Source organism: Coloeus monedula (assembly GCF_965178545.1).
Source record: "Coloeus monedula genome assembly, chromosome: 29".
Lineage (NCBI taxonomy): Eukaryota > Metazoa > Chordata > Aves > Passeriformes > Corvidae > Coloeus > Coloeus monedula.
In genome coordinates this window covers 2,666,295-2,691,065 of record NC_138809.1, presented here as the reverse complement: position 1 = coordinate 2,691,065, position 24,771 = coordinate 2,666,295, and the positions used below count along the sequence as shown (strand labels likewise).

Genomic DNA, 24,771 nt, shown 5'->3' with positions numbered 1-24,771 from the left:
GGGGCGCACAGGGCACATACAGGGCTGTGTATATGGGTCGCACAGCGCGGTGTATATGGGGTGCACAGGGCTGTGTATAGGGGGTGTATATGGGGCGCACAGGGCACATACAGGGCTGTGTATATGGGTCGCACAGGGCGGTGTATATGGGGTATATATGGGGTGCACAGGGCTGTGTATAGGGGGTGTATAGGGGGTGTATATGGGGCGCACAGGGGTCTATAGCGGCTGCACAGATCCCGTCTCGGCGGTTGATTGCTCACGCCTGGGCCCTCCCCGCCCCTCCCCACGGCGGGCGCCGCTCCCCGCGGCGTTGCGGTGACGTCACTCCCGGGTTGCGGTGACGTCACTGCCGCCGCTGCCTGGCGCGGGGCGCGCGCGGGACGGGGGGGGCGAGCGGCGGCTCCGTGAGGGCTCCGGGCGGCGGCTCCGTGAGGGCTCCGGGCGGCGGCTGCGGGTGAGTGCGGCCGGCGGGCAACCGGGGCCACGCGGGGCCTCCCCGCTCCGGGAGGGGCCGCCCGGGGGGGGGGGAGCCTCGGGATGGTTCCCGCTCTCCCCCCCCCCTCCCCGCGCCAGGGCCGCGGCCGGGCCCTTCTGCGGGCGTTGGGCGCGCACCGGAGCCATCCCGGGCCTCCATCTGCCCTCGGTCAGGGTCCGGCGGGGCCCCCCGGCACTACTCGGGCGGGGCTGGGCGGAGGCGGGGCCCCCCCGGGGGCCACAGCGGGGGCCCAGAGCGGCCTCGGGCCCCGCCGGGGTCGCCGCCCCCCGACCCGGGCAGGGCGCGCAGCCCCCGGGCCCGGATCGCAGCCGGTGCCGTTTTTTCTGTCCACGACTTCAACCCGCCGGGATTTCGTCCCGTTTCCAGCAGGATCGCTCCTAAAATCATCTCGGGGGGAGGGGTCCGGCCTGGCGGTGACCCCCTCCTGCACCGGGCTCGCTGTCCCCGGTGCGGGCACACCGCGCTGCGCTGCCGGTGCCCCGGGGGAGAAGGAGCTGTCGGCCCTGACCGGGGCCTCACCCCGTCCTCCCACGCTCCCCTCCCGTTACCTGCCCGCGGCACAGCCCCGGGAGTCGGGAATTGCGGCACCTCCCTCCCGCCTGCCCTTGCGAAACCGGCCACGGTGGTTCCTCTTCCTCCCCCAGCGGAGCGGAGCCGCCCCATCCCTCGCCACAATCCCTGCGCCGTGCTGGGGGTTCGCCTCTCGGGGCTGCGACCCCATCCCGACCCCGCGGGGTTCCCCAAAACCGGCTGCCGGAGAGGGAGGGAGAGCCGGGATGCGCTGACCCCGCGGCTCCCCCGCCTCCCCTGCCGGGGCCCGTCCGGAGCCTTTTTAAGGCACAAAGGTGCTCATTGTGCCGCCAGCAAATCCCTAATCCCACGCTGGTGCTGTGCCTGGCCTCGGGACGGTGGTGGTGGGCTCCGTGCCTCCGTTTCCCACCGGGAATTGGGTTTGGATCAGCCGCGGGATGCGGACACAGCGCTCGGCAGGGAAGCCACGTCGGGGGGCTTCTCCCGCGGCAATCCCGGGGCTGTGCCCATCCCGGTGGGAAGTGCGGAAGTTGGAGCCCGGTTCTTCCCTCGGGCTGGTCCCAGGGATCCGCGCTGCCGGTCGGAGGCAGGACTGGGGCCCCTGTTAATGATCACCCGCTGACCTCTGGGCTGCCGGGAGCAAAGTCCCCCGGAGCCGAGGGCCGGCCGCTCCGAGGGGGATTTCACCGGGAGCTGAGGTGGAAGTTGGGGTGCCTGGTGCAGCCGGGGTGTGGGAGACACAGCGGGGTGGGATCAGCCGACTCCTCAGAGATGCCGGTGCCCCCCTCACCTCTCCCCCTTTCCCTTCCCCCAGCATGTTTCAGACCTTGTACAGCTATTTTTGGTGGGAACGGCTCTGGCTCCCGGCAAACCTCACCTGGGCCGACCTGGAGGACCGGGATGGGAGAGTCTATGCCAAAGCCTCTGACCTGTACATCACCCTCCCCTTGGCCTTCCTCTTCCTCATCGTACGGCACCTCTTTGAGACGTGAGTCCCTTCCCTGGGGGTGGGGACGGATCCTGAGCCCCTGATCCAGCTCTCCCTGTGCCCCGGGGGCAGTGGCCAAACCCCGGGATGTGGCACTTTTTCCTCAGCCTGGCTGGGGGTTGCCCGTGGCACCCCGGGGGTCCTGTTCCCCCCCGCCCCCCAACCCCACGTGCCCCCCCTTTCCCCACACAAACACGGCTTTGTGCATCCCCCACCCTTACCGGGCGTTTAGGCAGCGATTTGTTGGGCAAACAATGGGAACAGACCCGGCTTTGTTGGGATGGCAAGAGAAGGGGGGGGCCGCCCTTCATCGGAGTGGGGACAGCCCGTGACAGAGGGACCCCGGGGGGCTCCCCTGTGGCAAACCCCACCTTGGAGAAGGCACGGCAGGATGGGGAGACCGAGATGCTGAGTGGTTGTGGGTCCCTGGGTGGCTTTGATTTGGGGGCCAAATCATCCAGGTGACAGAAATGGGGACATTTATGTCCCCCACTCCTTCCCCAGGTACGTGGCCACCCCCCTGGCCGGGCTCCTGAACGTCAAGGAGAAGGTCCGGTTAAAAGCCACCCCCAATGCGGTGCTGGAGAAGTTTTACGCTGCCACCACCAAACACCCCAAGCAGGTGAGGGCTGGGGGTGGGGGGTCCCCAGAGGTGCCTGGAGGGGGGGTGAAAGTGCCAGAGCCAGGTCTGTGTGACACGGTGGGGCTGTCCCGGTGTCCCCAGGCCGACGTGGAGATGCTCTCCAAGAAGAGCGGCTGCACCGTGCGCCAGGTCGAGCGCTGGTTCCGCCGCCGCCGCAACCAGGACCGGCCCAGCACGCTCAAGAAATTCCGGGAGGCCAGGTGAGACCCATCCCCCCCTTCCTGCCCGATGTCACTGTCCCCTCCACCCTGGGGGGCTCTGGGGGGGCACCCGCTCGGCCGGGAGCTGCCCGGGAGGGTGGGAAGCGCGGGATGCGGGGCCGGTGGGTCCGTCCTCCTCCCTCCCGCTCCCCGGTGCCCATCTGAGGACCGTCTGCTTCCTTTTTCCAGTTGGAGATTCACCTTTTACCTTATTGCTTTCATTGCTGGCATGGCTGTCATAGTGGATGTGAGTATTGCCGCCCCCTCCCCACATTCCCCCGGCCCCCCCTGGCCCCTCTGACTCCTCTCTCTCTCTCTCTGTGTCCCCCTCCCCATCCTGCAGAAACCCTGGTTCTACGACCTGCGGGAGGTGTGGAAGGGATACCCCATCCAGGTGAGCACAGAGCCCGCGGCGTTTCCTGAGCACCGGGATCAGCAGTGAGAGCTGGGGGTGCAGCAGGGTCTCTTGGCACCCGTGGGGGTTTGGGGAGTCCCCCAGGACACCCGGCTGGTGCCCACAGGATTGGACCAAACCCCTCTGGGGCACACAGAGGACCCCTCCAACCTGTCTCTTGCCCCCAGAGCATGCTGCCCTCCCAGTACTGGTACTACATGATCGAGCTCTCCTTCTACTGGTCCCTGCTCTTCAGCATCGCCTCCGACGTCAAGCGCAAGGTGGGGGCTCTGGGAGTGGGCTGGGAGACACTGGGACGTCGTGGCAGGGTTTTCTTCACCCTCGTGGTGGGCGGGAGGGACCGGCTGGGAGGATCTGGGGACGCAGAGGGGCTGTGGGATGGGGGTTTGGTATGGGTGGGATCCGGGCTGCTGTAACCTCCCCCTTCCCAATTTCTGGGCTCCCCTTTGCTTTGGGCACAGGACTTCAAGGAGCAAATCATCCACCACGTGGCCACCATCATCCTCATCAGCTTCTCCTGGTTTGCCAACTACATCCGTGCTGGGACGCTCATCATGGCCCTGCACGACTCCTCGGATTATCTGCTGGAGGTTGGTGTGTCCCTCTGTCCTGCTGTCACCACGTCCCCCAGTCCTGTGCCCCCTCCCCAGCTCACCCCCTCTGCCTCCCCAGTCTGCCAAAATGTTCAACTACGCCGGCTGGAGAAACACCTGCAACAACATCTTCATCGTCTTCGCCGCCGTCTTCATCATCACCCGCCTGGTCATCCTGCCCTTCTGGTGAGCCCCGCTGGGGAGTGGGGGGAAACTGAGGCAGGGGCTGGGGGGGGGGGGTCTCACTGGGGGGGTGGGATGCTGGTTCTGCCCCTAACGGGAGTGGCTTTTCCCGGCAGGATCATGCACTGCACGGTGTTTTATCCGCTGGATCTCTACCCCGCCTTCTTCGGCTACTACTTCTTCAACTTCATGATGGTGGTGCTGCAGTCGCTGCACATCTTCTGGGCCTACCTCATCATCCGCATGGCCCAGAAGTTCATAACTGGAAAGGTGAGAGGGGATCTGGGCCCTCGGGGACGTCACGGGGGAAAGGACCCACTCGGGGTGGATGGAGGATGGGGCTTTGCAGCTCCTGAATCCTCCCCCTGACTGCCCTTGGCTCCCCAGCTCCCGGAGAGCCCTCGGTGGGGAGAAACCACCGTGGCTGCAATGGGGAAACTGAGGCACGGCAGGAAAATGAGGGGCTGCTGGCTGAACCCCCTTTTCCCTCTGTCCCCAGGTGGTGGAGGACGAGCGGAGTGACCGCGAGGAGACGGACAACTCTGAGGAGGAGGAGGAGGCGGCCAAGAACGGGCCCCTCTCCAATGGCCACCCCGTCCTCAACAACAACCACCGCAAAACCGACTGAGCGCCCCGGACCCGAGAGCTGCCACCTCCCGCCACCGGCCCGGCCCCTCCGGCCGCTCCACACCGGGACCCCCGGAGCGCCCGCCGGGCCCAGACCCCTCCGGAGCGGGGCCGCAGCTCTGCCTCACACACTCACCGCTGGTGCCCTTCCACCTCTCACCTGCTGCCTTAATCCACTGCGGTTCCCCGGCATCGGCAGGGATCCCACCGGGATCGGCAGGGATCCCACCGGGATGGCTCCCATCCCGCCGGGGTGGCTCCTTCCTGCCCCGCAGCCCCTCGGATTGGCTCTGGCCAAAGAGCTCGGCCCCAGCCCCTTGCTGGGTTCTGTGTTATTCCTACTTTCCCAACCATTCCTTCAGCGGGGGAGGGGGAAAATCCCCTTTTCCCTGACCTGTGTCCGGCTGGAAAAGCCGGCTCAATCCCTGCTCCGCCGAACCGGGAGGGAGGAGCAGGGAATTCCTGGGTGTTTCAGTGCCTAAATGATGGGATGACACTATGGAAGTACTTGGGGGAAGGAAGCTGCGGGGGTTGAGTCACTCCGTGTGTCTCACAGAGTTTAATCCTCTCATTTCTCTTCGGTAAATGGATTTTGAGTCTCTCCCTCTCCGTGGCCTCTCCCAGCTTGTAACAGGACAAATTTCCAACTGATTTTTCCTTTTTTTTTCTTTTTTCTTTTTCCTTTCTATTTATTTGGAAGACAGAAGGAGCCGGGCTTGGCTCTGTCTCCTGCATCCCCCCGGGATGCTGCGAGACCTCCCAGCACGGAGGGTGGGGGGGGGGAAAAAGGACCATTAACCAATGTCAGACCAAAACGTGTTTTGTTGTTCTTGTTTTTTAGAAAAAAAAAAGAAGAAATAAATAAAAGGTTAAATATATTAAAAGTTAAAAAAACTAATAAACTTGGGTAAAAAAAAAAAAATTACAGGATTTGGGCATATTCTGTGAGTGGCACAATGGCCTTGAGGGCATTTGGGGCTTATTTTGATACAGATCCTTTAGGCAGTGCTAAAAACGGGCAGAGTTGAGGATTTTGATGATTTTTATGTATTTTTTTTTTTTTCTCCTAAAAGTTCTCCAAATCTTCAACCCCAGGCTGGAGCTTGGGTTTGGGTTCCCTGAGGAGCTGCGGCCCCGCTGGGATGACAAAGCCTCTATTCAGGTGGACGCTCAGGATGGAACTGGAGCTCCAGGAGGCCCCAGAAAGGTTTTATTTTACAAAGAAAAGGTTATTTAGCAAGAAAAAAAAACCCAACAAGCCTCCCTTGTGCAGAGCTGCCTGAGCTGGGCCGGTGTTGGGCGTGGGGGAGGCGGGATGGAATCGACTCCTCCACCCCTCGCGTTGGGCTTTGCCACGGCAATAATGAGAGATTTGAGGCCGGTTTGTAAAACTTCACCTTTTTATCAGTTCTCAAGGTGGTTTTTTGAACCTTTTGGATCTGCCCCGGTGCCTTCCCACCTTCCTTCCCCTCCCCACAACCAAAAAACAAAACCAAACCCCAGCCCTGGGATTGAGTGCGGCGGCCAAACCCCGGAGATTTTTCCGTGTGCGTTTTCCGTGTGGATCCGTGTCCAGCAGCCGGACGGGGCTGGTGGCTGCTCCTCCCTCCCTCCCTCCCTCCCCTGGCCCAGGTGCCCAAAACCAGTTTGGGGTTGTCCCAGCTGCCAGTTCAGTGCAGGAATTAAGGCCAAACTCTGCGTTTTGGGAAGGTTGGAGATGGGGGAGAGGCATGGGATCTGCTTTAAGAAAATTCCAACTCGTTTCTCTGTCATTTTCCTGAATGGAGGGTTTAAGGAGTGTTTGTTTTGAGCAAAGGTGAAGGAAAGGTGAAAATGTGGGAGCTCCTCCTCTCCCTGTGCGTGGGCCCATCAGCCTCTGGCATGTTTCCTGCAAAGCCCATGGAAACAAGGATGATGGCAGTGGTTCAATCGTGTTTTCTCAGGGCTCTTTGCTGCGTCTCAAGGATCAGGGTTGGTTGTTTTTAGTAGAAAAACACACTTTTATTGCTTTTTAGCAACTAAAAGATTCTTTACAACAGCTCACAGGTAAAGACAGATACTTATTTCTTGTCTTTTTTCACTTAAATTCTATAAATCCAGATTGGTCCAGTCTTCCAGAGATTCTTTCCACCATCCTCCCTCCCACTTTCAAGGCCTCAGTCCCAACTGGGAAGCACTTCCTGGGAATACTGGGGAAGTGTTTGCTGCTGGAAAAAGGAGGTTTGTGCCTTACTTTTGGTGGAAAGCTGGAAGAGAGCACGAAAAGCTCCTTCCTTGAGGGAGCCTCAAGGTGGGAGAAGCCCAGGGGTTGGGAATCACCCCCCAACACAGCCAGAGCCCATTCCTGCTCCGTGTCCATCTGTGATTTTCCAGGTGAATGGGAGAACTGAGAACCTCTAGAGAAGAAACTTTACCCTCACTGAGGGAAAGTGAGCACCAGGCCTCTGGAGAGAAGTGGGATCTGCTGGGAGCAGGGATGGCTCAGAGCAGCCGGCCCCGGCAGTCGATGGCCCCGCAGCAGCACAGCAGCTCCTTGCCCTCCACGCTGCCAACCTCGTAGTTGTAATCCCAGGTCAGCTCCGTGCCGGCTCGGATCCGCCTGGGGAGTAAAAAAACCACATGGGATGGGTGAGGAGACTGTTCCAGAAAAGAGGAGAAAGAGGAGACTGCTCCAGAAAAGAGGAGAAAGAGGAGACTGCTCCAGAAAAGAGAAAGAGGAGACTGCTCCAGAAAAGAGGAGACTGCTCCAGAAAAGAGGAGAAAGAGGAGACTGCTCCAGAAAAGAGGAGACTGCTCCAGAAAAGAGGAGAAAGAGGAGACTGCTCCAGAAAAGAGGAGAAAGAGGAGACTACTCCAGAAAAGAGGAGAAAGAGGAGACTGCTCCAGAAAAGAGGAGACTGCTCCAGAAAAGAGGAGAAAGAGGAGACTGCTCCAGAAAAGAGGAGACTGCTCCAGAAAAGAGGAGAAAGAGGAGACTGCTCCAGAAAAGAGGAGAAAGAGGAGACTGCTCCAGAAAAGAGGAGACTGCTCCAGAAAAGAGGAGAAAGAGGAGACTGCTCCAGAAAAGAGGAGACTGCTCCAGAAAAGAGAAAGAGGAGACTACTCCAGAAAAGAGAAAGAGGAGACTGCTCCAGAAAAGAGGAGGAACTGGGTGATAGAAGGAAGCCACGCTTCCATGGGAGTGCTCCAGGATGAGGCTGAAGCAGCCAGAGAGAAAGGGACAAAGTTCCCTGATGAATCATTCCCGTGAGGATTCATCCATCTCTGTGGAGGAGCAGAGAGGCACGTGGCAGGGATTCACCACGACTCAAAGATTTGGGACTCAAAAAAGCCGGGAATTCGGCTGCTCCATGCTTCACTCTGCCCTTTGGGAAGGTCTGAAACTGGGGGAAATCACACCAGGATCTCCAGCACAAGACAGAGGATTTCACCTGGCACTGATTTCTCTGCTCAGGAATGATGGGAAACTGGGAATGGGATTTCCAGGAGCAGGGAACACCCAAGCAGGTCCCACCAAGGCTCAGGAATCCTCAGCCCCTCCCAGCACTTCAGGACTCACTTGCTGGCGAAGAAGGCGACCCAGGGGAAGCGAAGGTCGTGGGTGTCCACGAAGACGTTCTGCACGAAGAGGTTTGGGGTGCAGCTGTGCTGTAAAGGCAACAGAAAAGAGCCTGAGCTGCTGCTGGGCAGGGAGCTGAGCTGCCAGCACTGAAGGCAGCCTTTATAAACAAGCAGCATTCCTGCTCTGCCCGCCGCATCCAGCGGAATCCTGCTGGAACAGGCTGCACGCCCGGGGTGAGTCACAAGATCCACACTCAAAGGTAGCGGGCTCTGGAAGGGCTCTGGAAGGTCTGACTGGGCCATTCCTGCTCCCACCAGGCCGCAGCAGCTGCCGTTCCGCTCGGGAAGCTTCATCATCCTCCTAAACCTGCTCTTTTCCCAATTCTCCCATTTTTAGCTGCTCTTGGGGAGGAGGACCATCCCCACCGAGCCAACAGCTCAGCCCGTGCCCAACTCACGTTGAGGTAGCGGCCCAGGTTGCCCTCGAGCTTGGCATCGATGATGTAACAGTTCTCCTCGCCGTCGTAGAACTGCCGCGTGCTGCGGCGCACGGGCCCCGCGCTCTCGCCCTTGTCGGCCGCTGCCAGCGGCGTGGATTTGATGGCGATGCCGTGGGTGGACTTGAGGGCGAAGCCTCGGGTGGATTTCACAGCCACCTGTCTCTTCACGGGACCTGCCAGGAGATGGGACCTTCCAGCACAGCAAGCTGGGGCCGGGTGCTGGCCTCGACCCCGCTGCGGCTCCACTCGGAGGGTAACAAACGCCTCGGATCCGAAATATCGTTCCAGGATGGCTCCTGGAATCCACCCAGCCCACCCTGGAGACCCAGTGGAAGCCTCGTTGTTGTTTTTTCGTACAATACCCAAAAATATCTGGTTTCAAGGAGCAGATTTTGCAGTTTTGTCTCGCCAAACACACGGGGAACGTTCCAACCTCAGCGGTCGGACGCAGCAGGAGCAGCTGCTATGTGGCCTCATCAGCCCTTCCCGGTGCTTTCCAGCCAAAACTCCTCACCCTCAGCCCTCGTCTCCCCCCTCACCTGACCCAGATGATGGATTTTTCTTGTCCTCCCCTTCCTCCTCCTCAGATCCCGAGGAAATGGTCTGGATGTCGTCGCTGTCGTTGGCCCTGCCCGGGGCCTGCCCGTTCTCCCCGTCGCTGTCGGTGCTGCTGGACAGTGTCAGCACGTCCTGGGGACAGGAACAGCTCCTGGTGTGTGCATCCCAGCCTCCCTTTTCCCCAGGAATGTGGTGCTCTCCTCCAGCACACCCCTCTCTGCTCCAGGAAACCCTTGGGAAGGGGATCCCCCCCTCTCCCTGCTCTGGACATGGCACCCCACAGGTCCACGTTTGGAACACCCGTGGGGTTTTGGGGGCTGCTGCGTTCTGCTTGAGATGATGCTGGAGCATTAGGTGCTCAGAAGGAAGGGACAAGACCCAAAAAACAAAGATTGTTCCCCAGCATGGCTCTGCCAAACAGCAGCTCCCAGCCGTGCACACCAAGGTGCCAAATCCCACCCAAATTCCACACTCCCCTCTTTTTTTCCCCGTTCAGATCCACAAAATACCCCCCCCCCCCCACCCCCCAAAACCCAAAGGAAATCACTGCCCTCCAAGAAATCAACAACTACAACCACAAACCCTGTGCTCAACTGGGAACCAAAAGGCAGAAAACAACCCCAAATGAGGTTTGAGGGTCCCGTTTACCTCCGAGGGGGGCGGCAGGGCCAGGGATCGCCGGCGGTTCTGCAGCATCACCGTCCCACTCACCGGCCTCCGGATCCCCTCCAGTTTGGGGGGGCAGGGGTTGTAGCCGTACCTCCTTCCCAGGCTGCTCAGCCTGTGGAGTCAGGACAAGAGCGAGTCACGCTTGGATTTCCAGGGAAATCATCCACGGGCAGCAAAATACGATTTTAGGAATCTTACCCGGAAATTTTGGTCGGTTCTTCAGGTTCCTGCAAAGGGAAGAAGCACAGAAGGTTGGAATCTCTCCCTTCTCAAGCACTCTCCAGCCTTTCCATGGAATTGCTCCCGAAAATGCCAGCCCAGGAGGGAGACACTGCCTGTTCCCACGCTCAGTGTGACACCCAGTGACGCCCAGCATGGAGATGCCCCACCCTGGGCGACTCCAAGTGCCCTCCTCCTCAGAGCAGGGGGTGGACAGGGACCACCTCCATGTCCCTGCTGTCCCCAAGCCATGTCCCTCAGGCCCCTGGACAGGAGCATGTTCAGCTCTGCTCACATCGAGCGACTTCTGTAGCCTCTTGTGCCACCAATTCCCTCCCTGGGAGGGGAAAAAGCATCTCCCTTGTCCCACCAGAGATTCAAGGAAGCCGAGCCCCACAATCCCCCTGGATGTGCTGTACAGGGAGAAAAGCCACCGCAGCAGGAGCACCTCTCTGCCTCTCCCATTCCCACATCTCTCCCTCACCTCCTTCCTGGCTGCCTTTGCCTCTCCGTTCAGATCTCCCTGCGTGGCAGCGCAGCCCTTCTCCCTCTCCGCAGCCACCTCCATTTTCACAGCTTTGGCTTCTCCCCCTTCGCCCACCCTGAAGGACGAAGCGCCGTCGTTGTCCTGGAAGCTCTCGGCCATGCTGTTGGAGCTCAGCCACGAGGCCACTTTGTTCTTGGAGGTCTCCTCAGACACAGGCAGCTTGCAGGGCGGGGCCGTGGCGGGCTCGTCGTGGCCGAGGGGCCGCGTGAGCCCCGAGTCCTTGGAGGCCGTCTCCGAGAGGCCGTGGTCGCGCTGGCCGCGCGTCTGCCGGCGCGTGGCGTAGCTGCGCAGCACCGAGCTCGTGCTGAAGCTCTCGTCCTTGCAGAAGTTGTCGTCGGAGCTGTCCTCGTTGGATTCCTCCAGCTCGTCTGTGCCCGTGTTCTCGTCGTCGTCGTCGTCCTTGAGGTCCACGCCGCTGTTGTCCGAGGAGCACTTGGCGTCGCTCTCGTAGCCCTCCTTGAAGTTCTCCACGCTCTCGATGTGGTCCAGGTTGGCGAAGTACTCGTCACCCATCTCCAGCCCCTCTTTGTCAGCGAAGTCATCCGTGAGGATTTTCCCTGGGGGAAAAGGTGGGGGTGGGGGGGCAGAAAACCAAGTGTGAGTTTTCTGGGAGGACGTTCAATTTTATCCTCGCCAAAGCTCACTGAGGAGAAAACAGGGATGACACCACTTCATTCCAAAGCTGGGCTCAGAAAGGACAATGTAACCCTGTTTCTTGATGTAACAAAACCCTGAGGCTCGTGGTTGAGCTAAACCCAAGGTTTTCAGCCAGGAAATCTCTACAGAGCAGCTCAAGCACAGGCTTGGAAGGGCTGGAGCTGACAAGAGGAGCAGCTCTGGCTGTGCCCGTGGGCGGCTCCATTGCAGAGCCAACGCAACCCCGGCGATGCAACTTCTGCATCCCGTGGGCAGTGCCAGGCCCGGCCGGTTTGCTGGACACAGGGGTTGGGTCACCTCAGGGATAGCCCGGGGGGCCCAGCGTGTCCTGTGACACCGGCAGTGCCACCACGAGGATCTCGTGCCAGCGTTGGGCGAGTTCAGCAGCTCAGCTGTCACCCCCCAGGCCCCACAACGGGCATGGCAGGAGCTTCCCAGCCCTTCTGCTGGGCTGTGGAATCATGGAGTCACTGAGGCTGGAGGAGCTTTGGAGTCCGAGGCCACCACCGAGTCACGTCCCCGGGTGCCACATGCACACGTTTTTGAGCAGTTTTGGGGACAGTGACTCCACCACCTCCCTGGGTAGCCTGTGCCAGTGCCTGACCACCCTTCCCAGGAAGAAATTTTCCTGAATGTCCAACTTAAACCTCCCTAGGGAGCTGTGGAGAGCCAGAAGGTCCCCTCCGAGCCTCCTTTTCTCCAGGATGAGCACCTCCAGCTCCCTCAGGAGATTTCCAGACTCTTCTCCTTGTCCTGCAACCCCTCCCTCAGCTCCATTCCCATCTCTGGCCACCCCTCTTTCCACGGAAGAGGTTTCCACGAGCCAGGCGAGCTCCCACCTGCGTAGATGCAGACAAAGGAGCCCTTGGCGATGTCATCGAGGCAGCGAATGCCCCAACCTTTGTTCTGGGTCTTGAAGAGCTGCAGGCGCACCTGGAGGCCGTGCTGCACCAGGCGGTTGGTGCACATGTTCACGTTGCACTTGCACCTCTTGTTGCATTCGTAAACGCTGCAAGAGAGGACAAGGGTGACAACTTCCAAGACAAAGAAACATCCCCAAAGTCGGTGGCTGTTGGCAGTGCTGGGGTTTTGCAGAGAGATCCCAGAGGACCAGGCTTGGAGCAGCTGTGTCTCATGGAAGGGACCTGTGCTCGTGTTCAGATGATCCTTAAGGCCCCTTCCAAACCCAAACCATTCCATGATTGGCAGAAGAACCAAGACCAGAGGCAGGTGGTGACACCTGCACTGGGATAGCGGGGATCAATTCCCTCTCTGATGGATGTGGGGCTGGTTGAGGGCTCTGCTCACCCTGTTGGGAGACATTCCTCCAGCCGCTTGTGCTGGTAGCCCGAGTTGGGGTTGATTTGCCCTCCGGGGGTGCAGCCACTGGCCTGGATGGTCAGCTGGTGACAGGCACACCTGGATCTGCAGAGAGACACAGGAAAACGCACAAGTTACACTTCTCACATTGGTCCGGAGACAGGAAAAGAAATTGAATCTTTAGGCAGAGATGGGCACAAAGGGTTTGACTCGGAATCAAACCAAGAGAAGTTGTGGATTTCTCATCCCTGCAAGTGTCCAAGGCCAGGCTGGATGGGGCTTGGAGCAACCTGGGATAGTAGAAGGTGCCCCTGCCCACAGCAGGAGTTGGAACTGGGTGATTTTTAACGTCCCTTCCAACCCAAACCATTCCACAATTCCACGAAACCCGCATGGGTTTAAATCCCAAAGCAGATCCACCTTGAGGCATTCCTTGGGCCACCTCACAGAACCCCAGCGCTGTCCCCTCACCCAGGAGCAACCACCTACTTGTCTCTGCAGCCATCCTTGCAGTCACAGCCCACGAGGAACTCCCAGCTGGTATTGATGTACACCCCCTTGCCGGGAATCCTCTCCTTGCTGTAAGCCACTTGCGGCGGCGGCGTGTTGTCGATCTCGTTGACGCACGACAGCGGCACGTCCTCCTTGCCCTTGGTGATGTCGGCGATGTAGTAGTAAGGCTTGTAAGGCTGGAACTTGCGATCCACCAGCACGTAGGGATCCAAGCAGAACATCTCCAGGAACAAGAAGTCGCAGTCCGTCTCGAAGAGGTAGCGCTCGATCTCCTGCATGGAGCGCAGGCAGAGCCCGCAGGGGGTTTTGTAGAGCACGTGGAAGCCCATCTTGCGGTTGACGCGGCGCCGCGCCGTCATGCGGCGGAAGTCGTAGAGCAGCGGGATGAGCAGCGGGTTGCGGCTGCGGTACTGATCGCTGCGGATGGGCCGCACCCGCGACAGGCACGTGTAGCTGCACACGTGGGGCAGGTAGAAGAGCTTCTCCAGAGGGGCCCGGTAGGATGGCTCGTTGGGAACGCGGTCCATCATCCCGTGGAAGGGTTGGGAGGGACCGCTGCTGGGGAGACTGTGGGTGTGGCGAGGCGATAGCTTTATTGTGGTTTTAGAGAAGTTTTCTGTACCTCGATGGTTCATCGCTACCTTCCCCACTGCTATTCCCAGTTGGTTTGCCCCAGAACCAAGCCGCTCCCCCCGGTGTTCCCTACATGGTTGTTCTCCTCCCCTTGTTGTAGCTCTTTCTCTATCAATCACCCAAACCCCTCCTGTTGTTCCCGAAGGTTCAGTGTCCATCATCTGAAAGCTCCCACTTTACCCTTATATGGTCCCCATCAATCCCCCGAGACCCTACCCCTCTGGATCCCTCCCCCTTTGGAAATCCCCTAAACCTCCATGCCCCATTGGGGCATGTGATCCCTTTCCCTCCTCCCCTTGAGGCTATTGGCCCAAGGAAATGTCTATCCTCATCCATATCCCTCCCTTAGAGATTTCTATTGGTCCCCAGTTAAGCCATCCCCATTGTAACACCTCCCTTTATAAGAGGTTCCCTGGAGCTGCTCGAGGCTTGTCTCCTGGGAGTTGCCTCCAATAAATTTGGATTATCCCGTGTGGCAAGCCTCCTTGCTACTTTTGATCCTCTCCCTCATCCTAACTGCTGACAGCCACTGTGCCTGGAGCTTCAGCTCCCCTGGGCAGAGCTGAACTCCTGAGGAGCAGCTTTAAAGCTGAGAGCCTCCAGCTGCTCCCCACTCCTGGGAGGAGTTAAGGAAGGGTAGTGCGGAGTGTGGGTGGATATGAGCAAAGGTGAGCCCTGACGGGCAACACGCAGCTGGCTTAGAGCAACCACAGAGTGACCAGCAGGAGCTGGGTGGTGGGCAGGCATTGGAAGGGGCTGCCCAGGGAGGTGGTGAAGTCACCATCGCTGTAAGTGCTCCAAGCACCCGTGGATGTGGCACTTGGGGACGTGGCTCGGCACTGGCCCTGGCAGTGCTGGGAGGACTCCATGAACTCAGAGGCTTTTGCAACCTCAGTGATTCCACCGGTCCATGATCTGAGCTGCTCAATCCCCACCAGGAACCTACCAGCACACACAGACCCCAACACCCCAGACTCAGGAGGAGCCGTGGATGTGTCCCAACCAGAGCTCTGCTCACCGGTGCTGCGGGGCTGGCAGGGCCCTCCCGGCTGCTGGGGCGTCGCTGAGGACGGGGGAGGATGGGGACGAGTGCCCGGAGCCCACGGAGCCTGGACGGAAGGAAGTGCTTTTCTTGGCCACCTGTTTTCTGCCCTGGGCCAGCTGGTTGTCGGAGCATCTGCGGGAGGGAAAGAAGGAGCTGATTTGGAACATGGGAAAAGCAACTGGTGGGAATCAAAATAACGCTGCCCCACGGAATTCAGAAACCCAGGAGAATCCCAGCATTGGCTTTTTTTCCTAAGAAGTGTGAAAATCAGCCCATTTCCGGCTATTTCTGCTACAGCAATGCCAGAACCACTCCGAATTTCAGAACTCAGCTACAAGTGACTTCTGATTTTGAAATAAGAAAAGGGTTAACAAGTTTGGCCCAAGGCTTTCCTCCTGGGAAGCTGGACAAACCAGGCTATGAAGAAAGCCCTGGATGAGCAGAAACCAGAGTTTCCAGAGGCTCAACCAGGCCTGAGTGGGAGGAACAAATCCAGAGGATTCTCTTGCAAGGACTAAGGAACAAGATAAGATTGTGCAAGGGAATGTAATAACATCCCTGATGAAAGAGCTAGTAAGGGCTCCAAAAAAACAGGTTCTCAACCCATTTCAATCAACTCCAAGTTTCCAAACCATTCCAGGAGGTTTTCAACCCATTTACACCAATAAAACAGAAAACCGCCCCAAACCAGCCGCTGAAGAGGAAAAACAGTGAAGTTATTGGGGAGAAAGGGAGAAGACAAGGAGAGCAGGAAGGGATGAGGGCTTCTGCCAACAGCTGCCTGAAAGCAAAGTGTTCAAACACATCTCAAAATTAAGAGCAAGAGGAAAAATGGGCTTAAAGCAGTCAGAAGCAGTGACGACACCGAGAAGAACTTGAAAGGGGGGGGGGGGGGAAGAGACCCAGGCTTTCCTCAGAGGAAACAAAACACCAGAGTGAGGAGACTGTTCTTAGTTTTAATAATGTGAAATCCAAGCGTTTGAACCCTGCAGAATCCCTGGGACGAGCAGGGACACGGCCACGGCCGGGCCTGCTGCTGCTTCCTGTCCCCGTTCAGGAGCAGTTCGGATTTAAGGGCAGGGAAGCAGCTGCACAAAAACCACGTCCTAAAGCCAAGCCCTCCATGGGGAGAAAATTCCTTGTGACCACTGCAAGGCCTGAATGGGAAAGGATTCGGTGATGATGACAGAGCTGCAGGTTCAGCTTGGTTGTCTTGGTGTCGTGACACAGTGCCCACGGTCCCAGTGTGTCCCAGTCCCAGCCTGGCTCTTCCCAGCACGTGGGGGACCTGCAGGGGTGGAGGCCCAGCTGTGCATTCCAGGAGCTCCTTCAGCATCCAGGATTTCTTTGGCGTTATGGAAAAGGTGACGTTGTTGTGGTTTCCACTCCCAAACCCTGGTCAGACCAGCACAGAGGGAGCGTTTCCAGGGGTAATTTGGGTTTATATTGCACTGCTGCTCGCAGAGGAGCCCCTCCCCGAGGAGACTTCCAGCTGAGGCAGGGGGGGTTTGAGCTGCTGCTACACCTGGAAAGCCTGTGGAGAGTAAAGATTGACCTCCTGCACGGGCTGCTCACACCTGGGACACGTCCTGCCTCCCTCGTGCCCCTCCAGCAGGGCACAGTCACAGCAGAAGACGTGCTGGCACGGGGCCAGGCGGCCGTAAACCCGGATGGGAAATCCACAGTGCTGGCAAAAATGAACCGGGAGAGCTTCTCCCTCTGCTAAAAAGTCCCCGAGCACATTGCCAGGTTCCCTGGTGTCCTCCAACATGCTCCCTTCATCACCGAGCTGAGTTCCTCCTTCCTCCAGGCCTCCTTCAGCCTGTGGCTCCGGGAATGTCCCCTTTGGGCCCCTGGCAGCGGCTTGGCCGTGGATTGCTCCGTGCCCACCGGGACCGACCACTGATCCCGAATTCCCAGCGAGGTCAGCGAGCAGGTCAGTCCAAGTGGAAGGACACAAGGCAGCCGGGGGCCAGTGCCTGGATCGTGACACGAGGGAGCAATTCAGATTTTGGGAAGAGAAGGAGCAAAGGTCTAATTTGGAAAGGCAAATGCGAAGCTTTAGCCCTGAGGAGGAATATTTGGCTGGGGGAGTGTTGGCTCTCAGCTCCCGCCCCCAGTTATTCATCCAGCAGCTTTAGGTAAAAGATTTCCCCCAAAATCATGACTAAAGCCATGAAGGAAACGTGCACCTGAGGATTCCTCTGCACAGAAAAGGTGGTGCCTGAGAGAGCTGAGCGCTGGAGAGAAGCAAAGAGGTGGAAGGTGCTGGAGGTGACTCGGGTACTTACTCCATCTCTGCAGGCTGAGGAGAGGCGGGGCGGGCAGCTGGAGGCTGCTCCGGAGTCTTGTACTGGGGACCAGCTCCTGCTAAATCCTGGGTGTACTGGACCACAGGGCCCTTGCTCCTCACAGCACCTGGTGGGGAAGGTGAAAAACCAAAGAGTCAATGGGAAAAATCCCTGATGTTTGTCTAAAGTTGGCTGTACGGGCTCCACAACACTGACGTGTGCCTGGAAGGAAGCGAAACGGAGGGATTTGGGATTAACGGTGGGGCATCACCGAGCTCGGAGCACGGCAACTCCTCCAAAAGTTCTGACAGCTTCACCCAAGTGCAGTTTGGTTTTGTGGCATTATTCCAGGAGAAAAATCCCACTGGAAATCTAAATGTCCTATGCTAGAGGAAAAAAAAAAACCTGGAAATCTAAATGTCCTGTGCCATGGGAAAAGACCCATTGGAAATCTGAAATCTCCTGTGAGAAGGAAAAAAAAAAAAAGCCAAACAAACCAAAACCTGGAAATCTGAAATCTCCAGGAATTCTGCTAAAAAACCCACCAAACCCAAACCACCCTCCACTTAAATCCCAGGATCTACACGAAACCACAAGATGCCACCAACCAACATTGGGACGAGTCCTGGTTTGCCCACTTTGCTTCTTTTCCTGGGTAGAAGCTGTGGAAGTTTTCATGCTGAACATGGGCTCGAGGCGTGTGGAACCTCGGTAAATCCACTCACAACGTTTATCCTCCTGAGGGAACGAGAAGGGAACGCTCACAGTTCCTGCGGGTAGAGCTTCCTGAGGTGAGACACAGAGAGAGTACACAAGGAGAAAACAGTGAGTATTGACAAGCAGCAGAACCACTCAGTTATTTATGTTGGAATTTCTTAATTGGGTATTAGGGAGCATTTCTTCGTGGGAAGGGTGTTCACGCCCTGGCAGGCTGAGCAGGGCAGTGGTGGAGTCACCAATCCTTGGAATTGTCCAAAAATCCCTGTGGATGTGGCACTTGGGCACATGGTTCAGGGCCTTAGGATCTGAGATCTCAGAGCTTCTTCCCACCTCAAGGTTTCCATGATTAGCAAGGAGCTGATCAAATCCCCAGCCTCAAATTTAATCCTAACGAGAGAAGGGGAATTCCTACCAGGAAAAGGATTTTGACCAGACTTCCGTCCACTTCTTCCACTCTGGATTTCCACCAGGTCCCTTCCCACTCAGTTTTGATCAGCTGCCCATTCTTCAGCAGCACCATGGGCCGGTTGGGGTAGGCAGTGATGTATTCCTCGATGAAATCCCGGCAGGAAACATCCTCAATGTCTTCCCAGGCTTTTTTCACTGTTTGGAACGAGACACGTGGGAGAAAGGGAAGAGGACAAAAAACAAAGAAAACATTTAATTCTTTTTGGGTTTTTGTTTTTTTTTTTTTTTTTTTGGGATATCCCAGGTGGATTTTTACATGAAGTCAATCAAGAGGTTGTATCCCCAGGGCCGGAATGTTGGTGGTGGGACATCCTGAACCCACCCTGGCAATAAACCAGGATTTCAGATGTCTTCAGGCTCAGCACCAAAAGGGACACGCCTGTTTTTGCACCCAGGCTCTTCCAAAGACCCAAAACCTCTGCAGGCCAGGAGGGACAGGGATCACTCACGTGGCCGGCAGACCGGGTACAGCTCCCACTCCTTCACGTACGACGCGTAGCCGTCGTCGAAGAAGATCAGGAACCTGGAAAACCCAACGGGAATTAGGAATGGGAGCCGAAGAGAACACAGCTTCACATCAAGGAATGGAAGTGGAGACCCTCTCCTGCTCCTCCTGGAGACATCCCAGTCCTGGATGAAGAGCCTGAAACGCTCCCTGTGTCCCCCCATAGATGCTCAAATGCTTCTCAGTAGTGCAATTTCCAGCCAGGCCCTTTCCCTCTGCTCTGAATCCCCTCTGTGCCTCAGGAAAGGGAGATAAAGGAAGGGAAAATGCTGGATTGCTCCTGGTTTCTGCAGGGAAGATGGATAAGGCACCCACTCAGTGCCTCTGAGTGACGACTCCAGGCCCTGGAGCTGTACAAAAGCTGCAGGATGAAGGATCAGCATCACAACCAAGAGAAAATTAGCGATTTGAGCATCAAATTTTCAGTTATTTCATCATTTTCAGTTATTAAGCACGGATCAGATAAAATCCAGCTCAATTTACAGCAGATCCAGGGAGATTCAATCCTTTATCAATCTCTTCAGGAAGACCACAAGCCTTTATCTTAATACACCAGAGCAGCCTTGCCCCTTCCTTATTCCCAAAAAAAGCTGCTCCAAACCTGCTCTTTTTCCTCCTCAACTGCTTTGGCAACACCACTGCCACTCTACCCTCCCAGGGCTCCCATTTCCTCCCACTGTTTCATGCCTCAAGGAGCCCAGACTCCACATTTGGCTGATAATTTGAATCAATTAGCAGATCTAATTCCTGACTCATGGCCACGAGCAAGAATGGAAGCTCCACACCCTGAGTTTCAGAGATAAGAAAGATGAAGAAAGTCAGAATCGCCTTCCTGGGGAGAGCACAATTCAGCACCTTAAGGGTATTCAAAGAAACCTTTTGGTTTTTTGGCCTAAAAAAAGTAAAAAAAACCCCAAAAAACCAGAGAAGGGGGCAGGTGACCATGGGAAATAAGGAATACCTGTCTTTATTCTTGACGTTGGGGGTCTCAGCCACGATGCCAGCATAGAGCCACATCTGATTGCCATCCTTGTACCTGGCCACCACCCTCCTGCCCACGTGGTGCCTCTCGGCAGAGGGGTGGTAATCGTAGGCAATGTGGTTGCCCGAGAGCAAACTCTTTCCTTTATTATCAAACTTCACCTTGTATTTCTTGCCAGCACCTGGAAAGACATTTTAAGGCAAAGGGGAGATAAATAAAGGGGAAAACAAACAAAAGCCACGTGGATTTCACAGCAGAATCCCAACGCTCTGGGTCGCTCTGAGACGGTTTATTCAGAATTAACTCAGAATTCATTTAAAAGCCGTGCAGGAATTAATTTGGAGAGTGAAGCAGTGGAGGTGTGTTGCTCCCACAATCCCTTCCAGGTGATAGCAGGTGCTCTGACACCCTTTAATCCAGCTTTCCCACCCAAAATCCCAGGAAAGCCCCGTGCCTGGCACATACCGACCGTCTGGATGGCAATCAACGTCCCCTTGTGCCACGTTTTGGTTCTTTTTTTCCCCAAAATCCTCATGCCCACTTTGAGGTCCCCATCAGTGTTGAGGTCATTCTCAGGGGCTGCAGGGACAATGACGGGCTGGGCAGCGCCAGGAGATTCCTGAGGGGGTTGTGCATCTGCCAAGGAACAACAGCAGAAAGTCAGTTCCAAATCACCCAAAGCCCCCCTTTGCACATGTTCTGGAAGGAGAATTCCTGCTTTCCTTCCCCTCAGGCAGCCCAGGTGCCTCCCTTGTTCTGGATGGAGACAGCTCCATGAAAAGCACGAATGTGGAATCAATATGCTCCAAATTAAAACGGCAATTCGGAATCAAGGAATATCAATGGAGCTTTCCAGCAGGGAAAGGGGATCGTTGTTTTCCTGTTTTGGGAGCTCCCACACCTTTCTGTGCTTCTTGCAAGCTCGTTTTCTTGCTGACAGCATCCATGAATTTCGCAACGTCCCGGGCAGATTTCCTCATGGCAACCATTGCTTCCCGCAGCTGGAGGAAAGAGAAGGGAAACACGGAAAAACTTAGGGGTTTTTAGCACCAAACACAACGTTGTCTCCCAGGAAAACCCCACGTGAGGAATCATCTCTAGCCAGGGTCTCCTCACTCACCAGACTCTGATCTCTGGAGATTCTGGGACTGCTGCCGCCTGTGAGCGAAGAGAAAACAGCGGTTTAGGTGGGAAAAAACCCATCCTAATTAAACCACAGAAAGAAAAGGGAACAGGAAAAAGCACCCACCCCAAATCCCCGCCAGGAAATCCACCCCAACAAAGCTTTCCCTCAGCCATCCTTCCTAACGCGGCATCACTCGATGGGGACAACAGCGAGGCAGGTGGGACAAAGGTGAAACCCCAGTTTGGGACTCCAGGAATCCTGGGATGCCAACAGCATCTGGCAGGTGCTCCCCTCATCCCAATCCCTCCCCTGGCACAGCTGGCGACACTGAACTGCGCTTCCAGCCCGAGTCCACGCTCATGACGTCGTCGTCCTCCTCGTCCGGGATCTCGATGACCTCGGCGGCCGCCGGCGCCTCGTCCTCGGAGCTGCTCTCCCGGTACTGGAGGCCGATCATGGAATACAATTCCTTGGCCAGCGTCTCGCACTTGTTGATGGCCCTGCAGGAGGGAAAACAGCTGTGCCTCCTGAATCCTGCAGCGATAGCCAGGAGCCACGCCCGGCCACAGGCAGCTGAGGGGAAGTGGCCACAGGAAGGGCTTCAAGCCTCGGGTGGTAGGGGTGTAGTTGTCAGCATCCCTCATGAACCACGCACACCGTGGGTCTGCCCTGGAGGGAATGGGAAGACCCTCCCTGGCCCCAAATCCCCCTCCTCGGAATTCCCGGCTCGCCCCAGGCTCACGCACCTCATGGCATCGTCAATGAGCTGGTCGACGTGGGCCACCTCCTCCTCCTTGTGCCTCATGCACTGCTCCAGCTCCTCCAGCTGCTGCTTCCTCTGCCTCACCCACTCGGAATTCTCCACTTCTTTGTCGATGATCTCCTGCAGCTCCTCCATGGAGATTCCCAGCTCCTCCATCACCTCCTGCTGCAGCTCTTTGATGTCCTGGGAATCCATCTCCTCCATCACCTCAGGGTACTACAGGTGAGGGGAGGCACGGGAGGAAGACGAGGTGAGGAAGGGAAGGCTGCTCTGGGAAGGGAGGGAGGTCATGGGAGCTCCCCCACCCTTTCCCACCTTCCCCTCCTCCTCCCCTGCCCCCATATCCCCCCACAGCCCCTCCATCCCCTCACACACCTTCTCCCCTCCCACCCCCATCCCCTCACAGCCCTTCACGACTCCCCTGCCACCCCAGGTCCCCTCAGCGCCTACCAACTCCCCTCAACACCCCACACCAAGTCTCCCTCATGCTCTCACAGCCCGGTCCGTGCCGCCCCACCCGCTCACAGACCTTCACAAGCCGCCGTTCCCCTCAGTGCCCGTCCCCTCACCCCTCACTCACCGCCGCCGCTCCCGGGGAACCGGAGCAGAACCGGGCGGGCCCTCCCGGACGCCGCGTGACGTCACTTCCCGCGCGCGCCGCCCGCGCTGCTGCCCCCTGGCGGCGGGGATGGCCCCGGGGGGGGGGGGGGGTGGGGGGGGTTGTGAGGGGTAGAAATCCCCCGAAATTCCCGAATAAATTCCTCTGGAATCGGGGAATCCACCGCTGTCCCCCGAGAGCTTCCCGGCTCCGGAAGGTGCACGTAGGGATGCGCGTAACGGGAAAGCCGCAGTTGGTTCCCGAGGCGGCCCCGGAGCCCCTCGGGAACTGGTTGGGGTCGTTGGAGCCGTTCCTGAGCCCTCACGTTCAACCCCCAGAAAGTTCCTTTTACCGGCACCTCGGAGGGGTTTGTAACACGGCGAGGGATGATGAGGGGAAATGGGGGTCCTGCAGGAAGGGGGGGGGAGACCCAAAAAGGGTGAGGGGAGGGATGTGCCGAGGGTCCTGGCAGCTCTGAGGTAACGGGGCCTGGGTGGTGGCTGGGAGTGCTGGGGGTTTGTTGGAGCACCCTGAGGAGTTTTGGGGGGTCCCAGAGGGTTTGGGGGGGGGTCAGTTGATGGGCTCCTCGTCCCAGGTGGAGGTGGGGATGGCGCTGTAGGGATCCACCACGAGCCGGGCGCAGCGCACGGTCATGGCAAGGAGGAAGAGCCCCAGCAGCACCACGAAGGCCGTGGCCACGGCTTTGTCCACGTCCATGGAGGGCAGCACCGTGGGGGACTCCATGCAGGGCACCCTCTGGTGTTTCTTTCCCAGCTCCAGGGACCCCTCAGGTGTCTCTTGGCTCCAGGAACCCTCAGGTGTCTCTTCCCAGCTCCAGGGACCCCTCAGGTGTCTCTTTCCCAGCTCCAGAGACCCCTCAGGTGTCTCTTTCCCACTCCAGGACCCCTCAGGTGTCTCTTTCCCAGCTCCAAGGACCCCTCAGGTGTCTCTTTCCCAGCTCCAGGGACCCCTCAGGTGTCTCTTTCCCACTCCAGGACCCCTCAGGTGTCTCTTTCCCACTCCAGGACCCCTCAGGTGTCTCTTCCCAGCTCCAGGGACCCCTCAGGTGTCTCTTTCCCAGCTCCAGGGACCCCTCAGGTGTCTCTTTCCCACTCCAGGACCCCTCAGGTGTCTCTTTCCCGGCTCCAGGGACCCCTCAGGTGGGTGTCTCTTGGCTCCAGGACCCCTCAGGTGTCTCTTTCCCAGCTCCAGGGACCCCTCAGGTGTCTCTTTCCCACTCCAGGGACCCCTCAGGTGTCTCTTTCCCAGCTCCAGGGACCCCTCAGGTGTCTCTTTCCCACTCCAGGACCCCTCAGGTGTCTCTTCCCAGCTCCAGGGACCCCTCAGATGTCTCTTCCCCACTCCAGGGACCCCTCAGGTGTCTCTTTCCCACTCCAGGACCCCTCAGGCGTCTCTTCCCAGCTCCAGAGACCCCTCAGGTGTCTCTTCCCAGCTCCAGGAACCCTCAGGTGTCTCTTTCCCACTCCAGGACCCCTCAGGTGTCTCTTTCCCAGCTCCAGGGACCCCTCAGGTGTCTCTTGGCTCCAGGACCCCTCAGGTGTCTCTTTCCCACTCCAGGGACCCCTCAGGTGTCTCTTTCCCACTCCAGGACCCCTCAGGTGTCTCTTCCCAGCTCCAGGGACCCCTCAGATGTCTCTTCCCCACTCCAGGGACCCCTCAGGTGTCTCTTTCCCACTCCAGGACCCCTCAGGCGTCTCTTCCCAGCTCCAGAGACCCCTCAGGTGTCTCTTCCCAGCTCCAGGGACCCCTCAGGTGTCTCTTTCCCACTCCAGGACCCCTCAGGTGTCTCTTCCCAGCTCCAGGGACCCCTCAGATGTCTCTTCCCCACTCCAGGGACCCCTCAGGTGTCTCTTTCCCACTCCAGGACCCCTCAGGCGTCTCTTCCCAGCTCCAGAGACCCCTCAGGTGTCTCTTCCCAGCTCCAGGAACCCTCAGGTGTCTCTTTCCCACTCCAGGACCCCTCAGGTGTCTCTTTCCCAGCTCCAGGGACCCCTCAGGTGTCTCTTGGCTCCAGGACCCCTCAGGTGTCTCTTTCCCAGCTCTAGGGACCCCTCAGGTGTCTCTTTCCCAGCTCCAGGGACCCCTCAGGCGTCTCTTCCCGGCTCCAGGGATCCTCCAGCGCGTGTCCCCCAGCGCTCAGCTCCCAACGCCATCCCTGAGGGGCCAGAACGGGGAGGATTCATGGGGCTGAGGGGTCAGAAACACCCCCCAAAAATAGGGAAAATGTGGCCTTGAGTGCCCTCTGCTCCTTCCTTACCTCGCTGCAGCCGGCGCTGGGTTTCTATCCCGGCCCTGCTGGCTCCAGCCCTTCATGAATTCTGCAGGAATGTGCCAGCATCACCTTTCAGATGCAACCCAGAGGATTAAATTCCCACCCCGCACCGCCTTCTCCCAGC

At 58.0% G+C, this 24,771-nt stretch overlaps 2 protein-coding genes across 3 annotated transcripts; one reads left to right on the top strand and one right to left on the bottom strand.

Moving 5' to 3' along the window:
- The first annotated feature begins 351 nt into the window (after nucleotides 1–351).
- On the top strand, nucleotides 352–5,481 carry CERS2 (ceramide synthase 2). The gene is made up of 11 exons (XM_082298477.1): nucleotides 352–457; nucleotides 1,845–2,018; nucleotides 2,523–2,640; nucleotides 2,743–2,861; nucleotides 3,051–3,108; nucleotides 3,205–3,255; nucleotides 3,444–3,536; nucleotides 3,738–3,866; nucleotides 3,949–4,055; nucleotides 4,169–4,322; nucleotides 4,552–5,481. Exons 2-11 carry the CDS (start codon nucleotides 1,846–1,848, stop codon nucleotides 4,678–4,680), a joined length of 1,131 nt encoding a protein of 376 aa, XP_082154603.1. The 5' UTR covers nucleotides 352–457; nucleotide 1,845; the 3' UTR covers nucleotides 4,681–5,481.
- Nucleotides 5,482–6,726: 1,245 nt separating this feature from the next.
- On the bottom strand, nucleotides 6,727–22,386 carry SETDB1 (SET domain bifurcated histone lysine methyltransferase 1). 2 transcript variants are annotated; one of them, XM_082298454.1, is made up of 22 exons: nucleotides 22,337–22,386; nucleotides 21,740–21,972; nucleotides 21,327–21,493; nucleotides 20,988–21,025; nucleotides 20,769–20,868; nucleotides 20,333–20,503; nucleotides 19,847–20,048; nucleotides 18,830–18,903; nucleotides 18,325–18,515; nucleotides 17,801–17,978; nucleotides 17,193–17,319; nucleotides 14,875–15,033; nucleotides 13,200–13,790; nucleotides 12,699–12,815; nucleotides 12,230–12,399; nucleotides 10,671–11,290; nucleotides 10,166–10,194; nucleotides 9,947–10,079; nucleotides 9,280–9,430; nucleotides 8,699–8,913; nucleotides 8,239–8,327; nucleotides 6,727–7,278 (listed from the first exon to the last, which is right to left on the bottom strand). In XM_082298454.1, exons 2-22 carry the CDS (start codon nucleotides 21,958–21,960, stop codon nucleotides 7,161–7,163), a joined length of 3,861 nt encoding a protein of 1,286 aa, XP_082154580.1. In that variant the 5' UTR covers nucleotides 21,961–21,972; nucleotides 22,337–22,386; the 3' UTR covers nucleotides 6,727–7,160. The 2 variants fall into 2 exon arrangements, with proteins under 2 accessions (XP_082154580.1, XP_082154581.1); XM_082298455.1 differs by lacking the exons at nucleotides 6,727–7,278; nucleotides 8,239–8,327 and adding an exon at nucleotides 8,345–8,607.
- Between the last annotated feature and the right edge of the window lie 2,385 nt (nucleotides 22,387–24,771).

Coding starts and splice junctions, on each gene's coding strand:
- CERS2 (XM_082298477.1), top strand. CDS start 1,846: ATGTTTCAGACCTTGTACAGCTATTTTTGGTGGGAACGGCTCTGGCTC. Junction 3,537..3,737: donor CCTCCGACGTCAAGCGCAAG/GTGGGGGCTCTG, acceptor CTTTGGGCACAG/GACTTCAAGGAGCAAATCAT. Junction 4,056..4,168: donor CTGGTCATCCTGCCCTTCTG/GTGAGCCCCGCT, acceptor TTTTCCCGGCAG/GATCATGCACTGCACGGTGT.
- SETDB1 (XM_082298454.1), bottom strand. CDS start 21,960: ATGGAGGAGATGGATTCCCAGGACATCAAAGAGCTGCAGCAGGAGGTG. Junction 20,504..20,768: donor CTTGCAAGAAGCACAGAAAG/GTGTGGGAGCTC, acceptor GTTCCTTGGCAG/ATGCACAACCCCCTCAGGAA. Junction 20,049..20,332: donor GATTGCCATCCAGACGGTCG/GTATGTGCCAGG, acceptor ATGTCTTTCCAG/GTGCTGGCAAGAAATACAAG.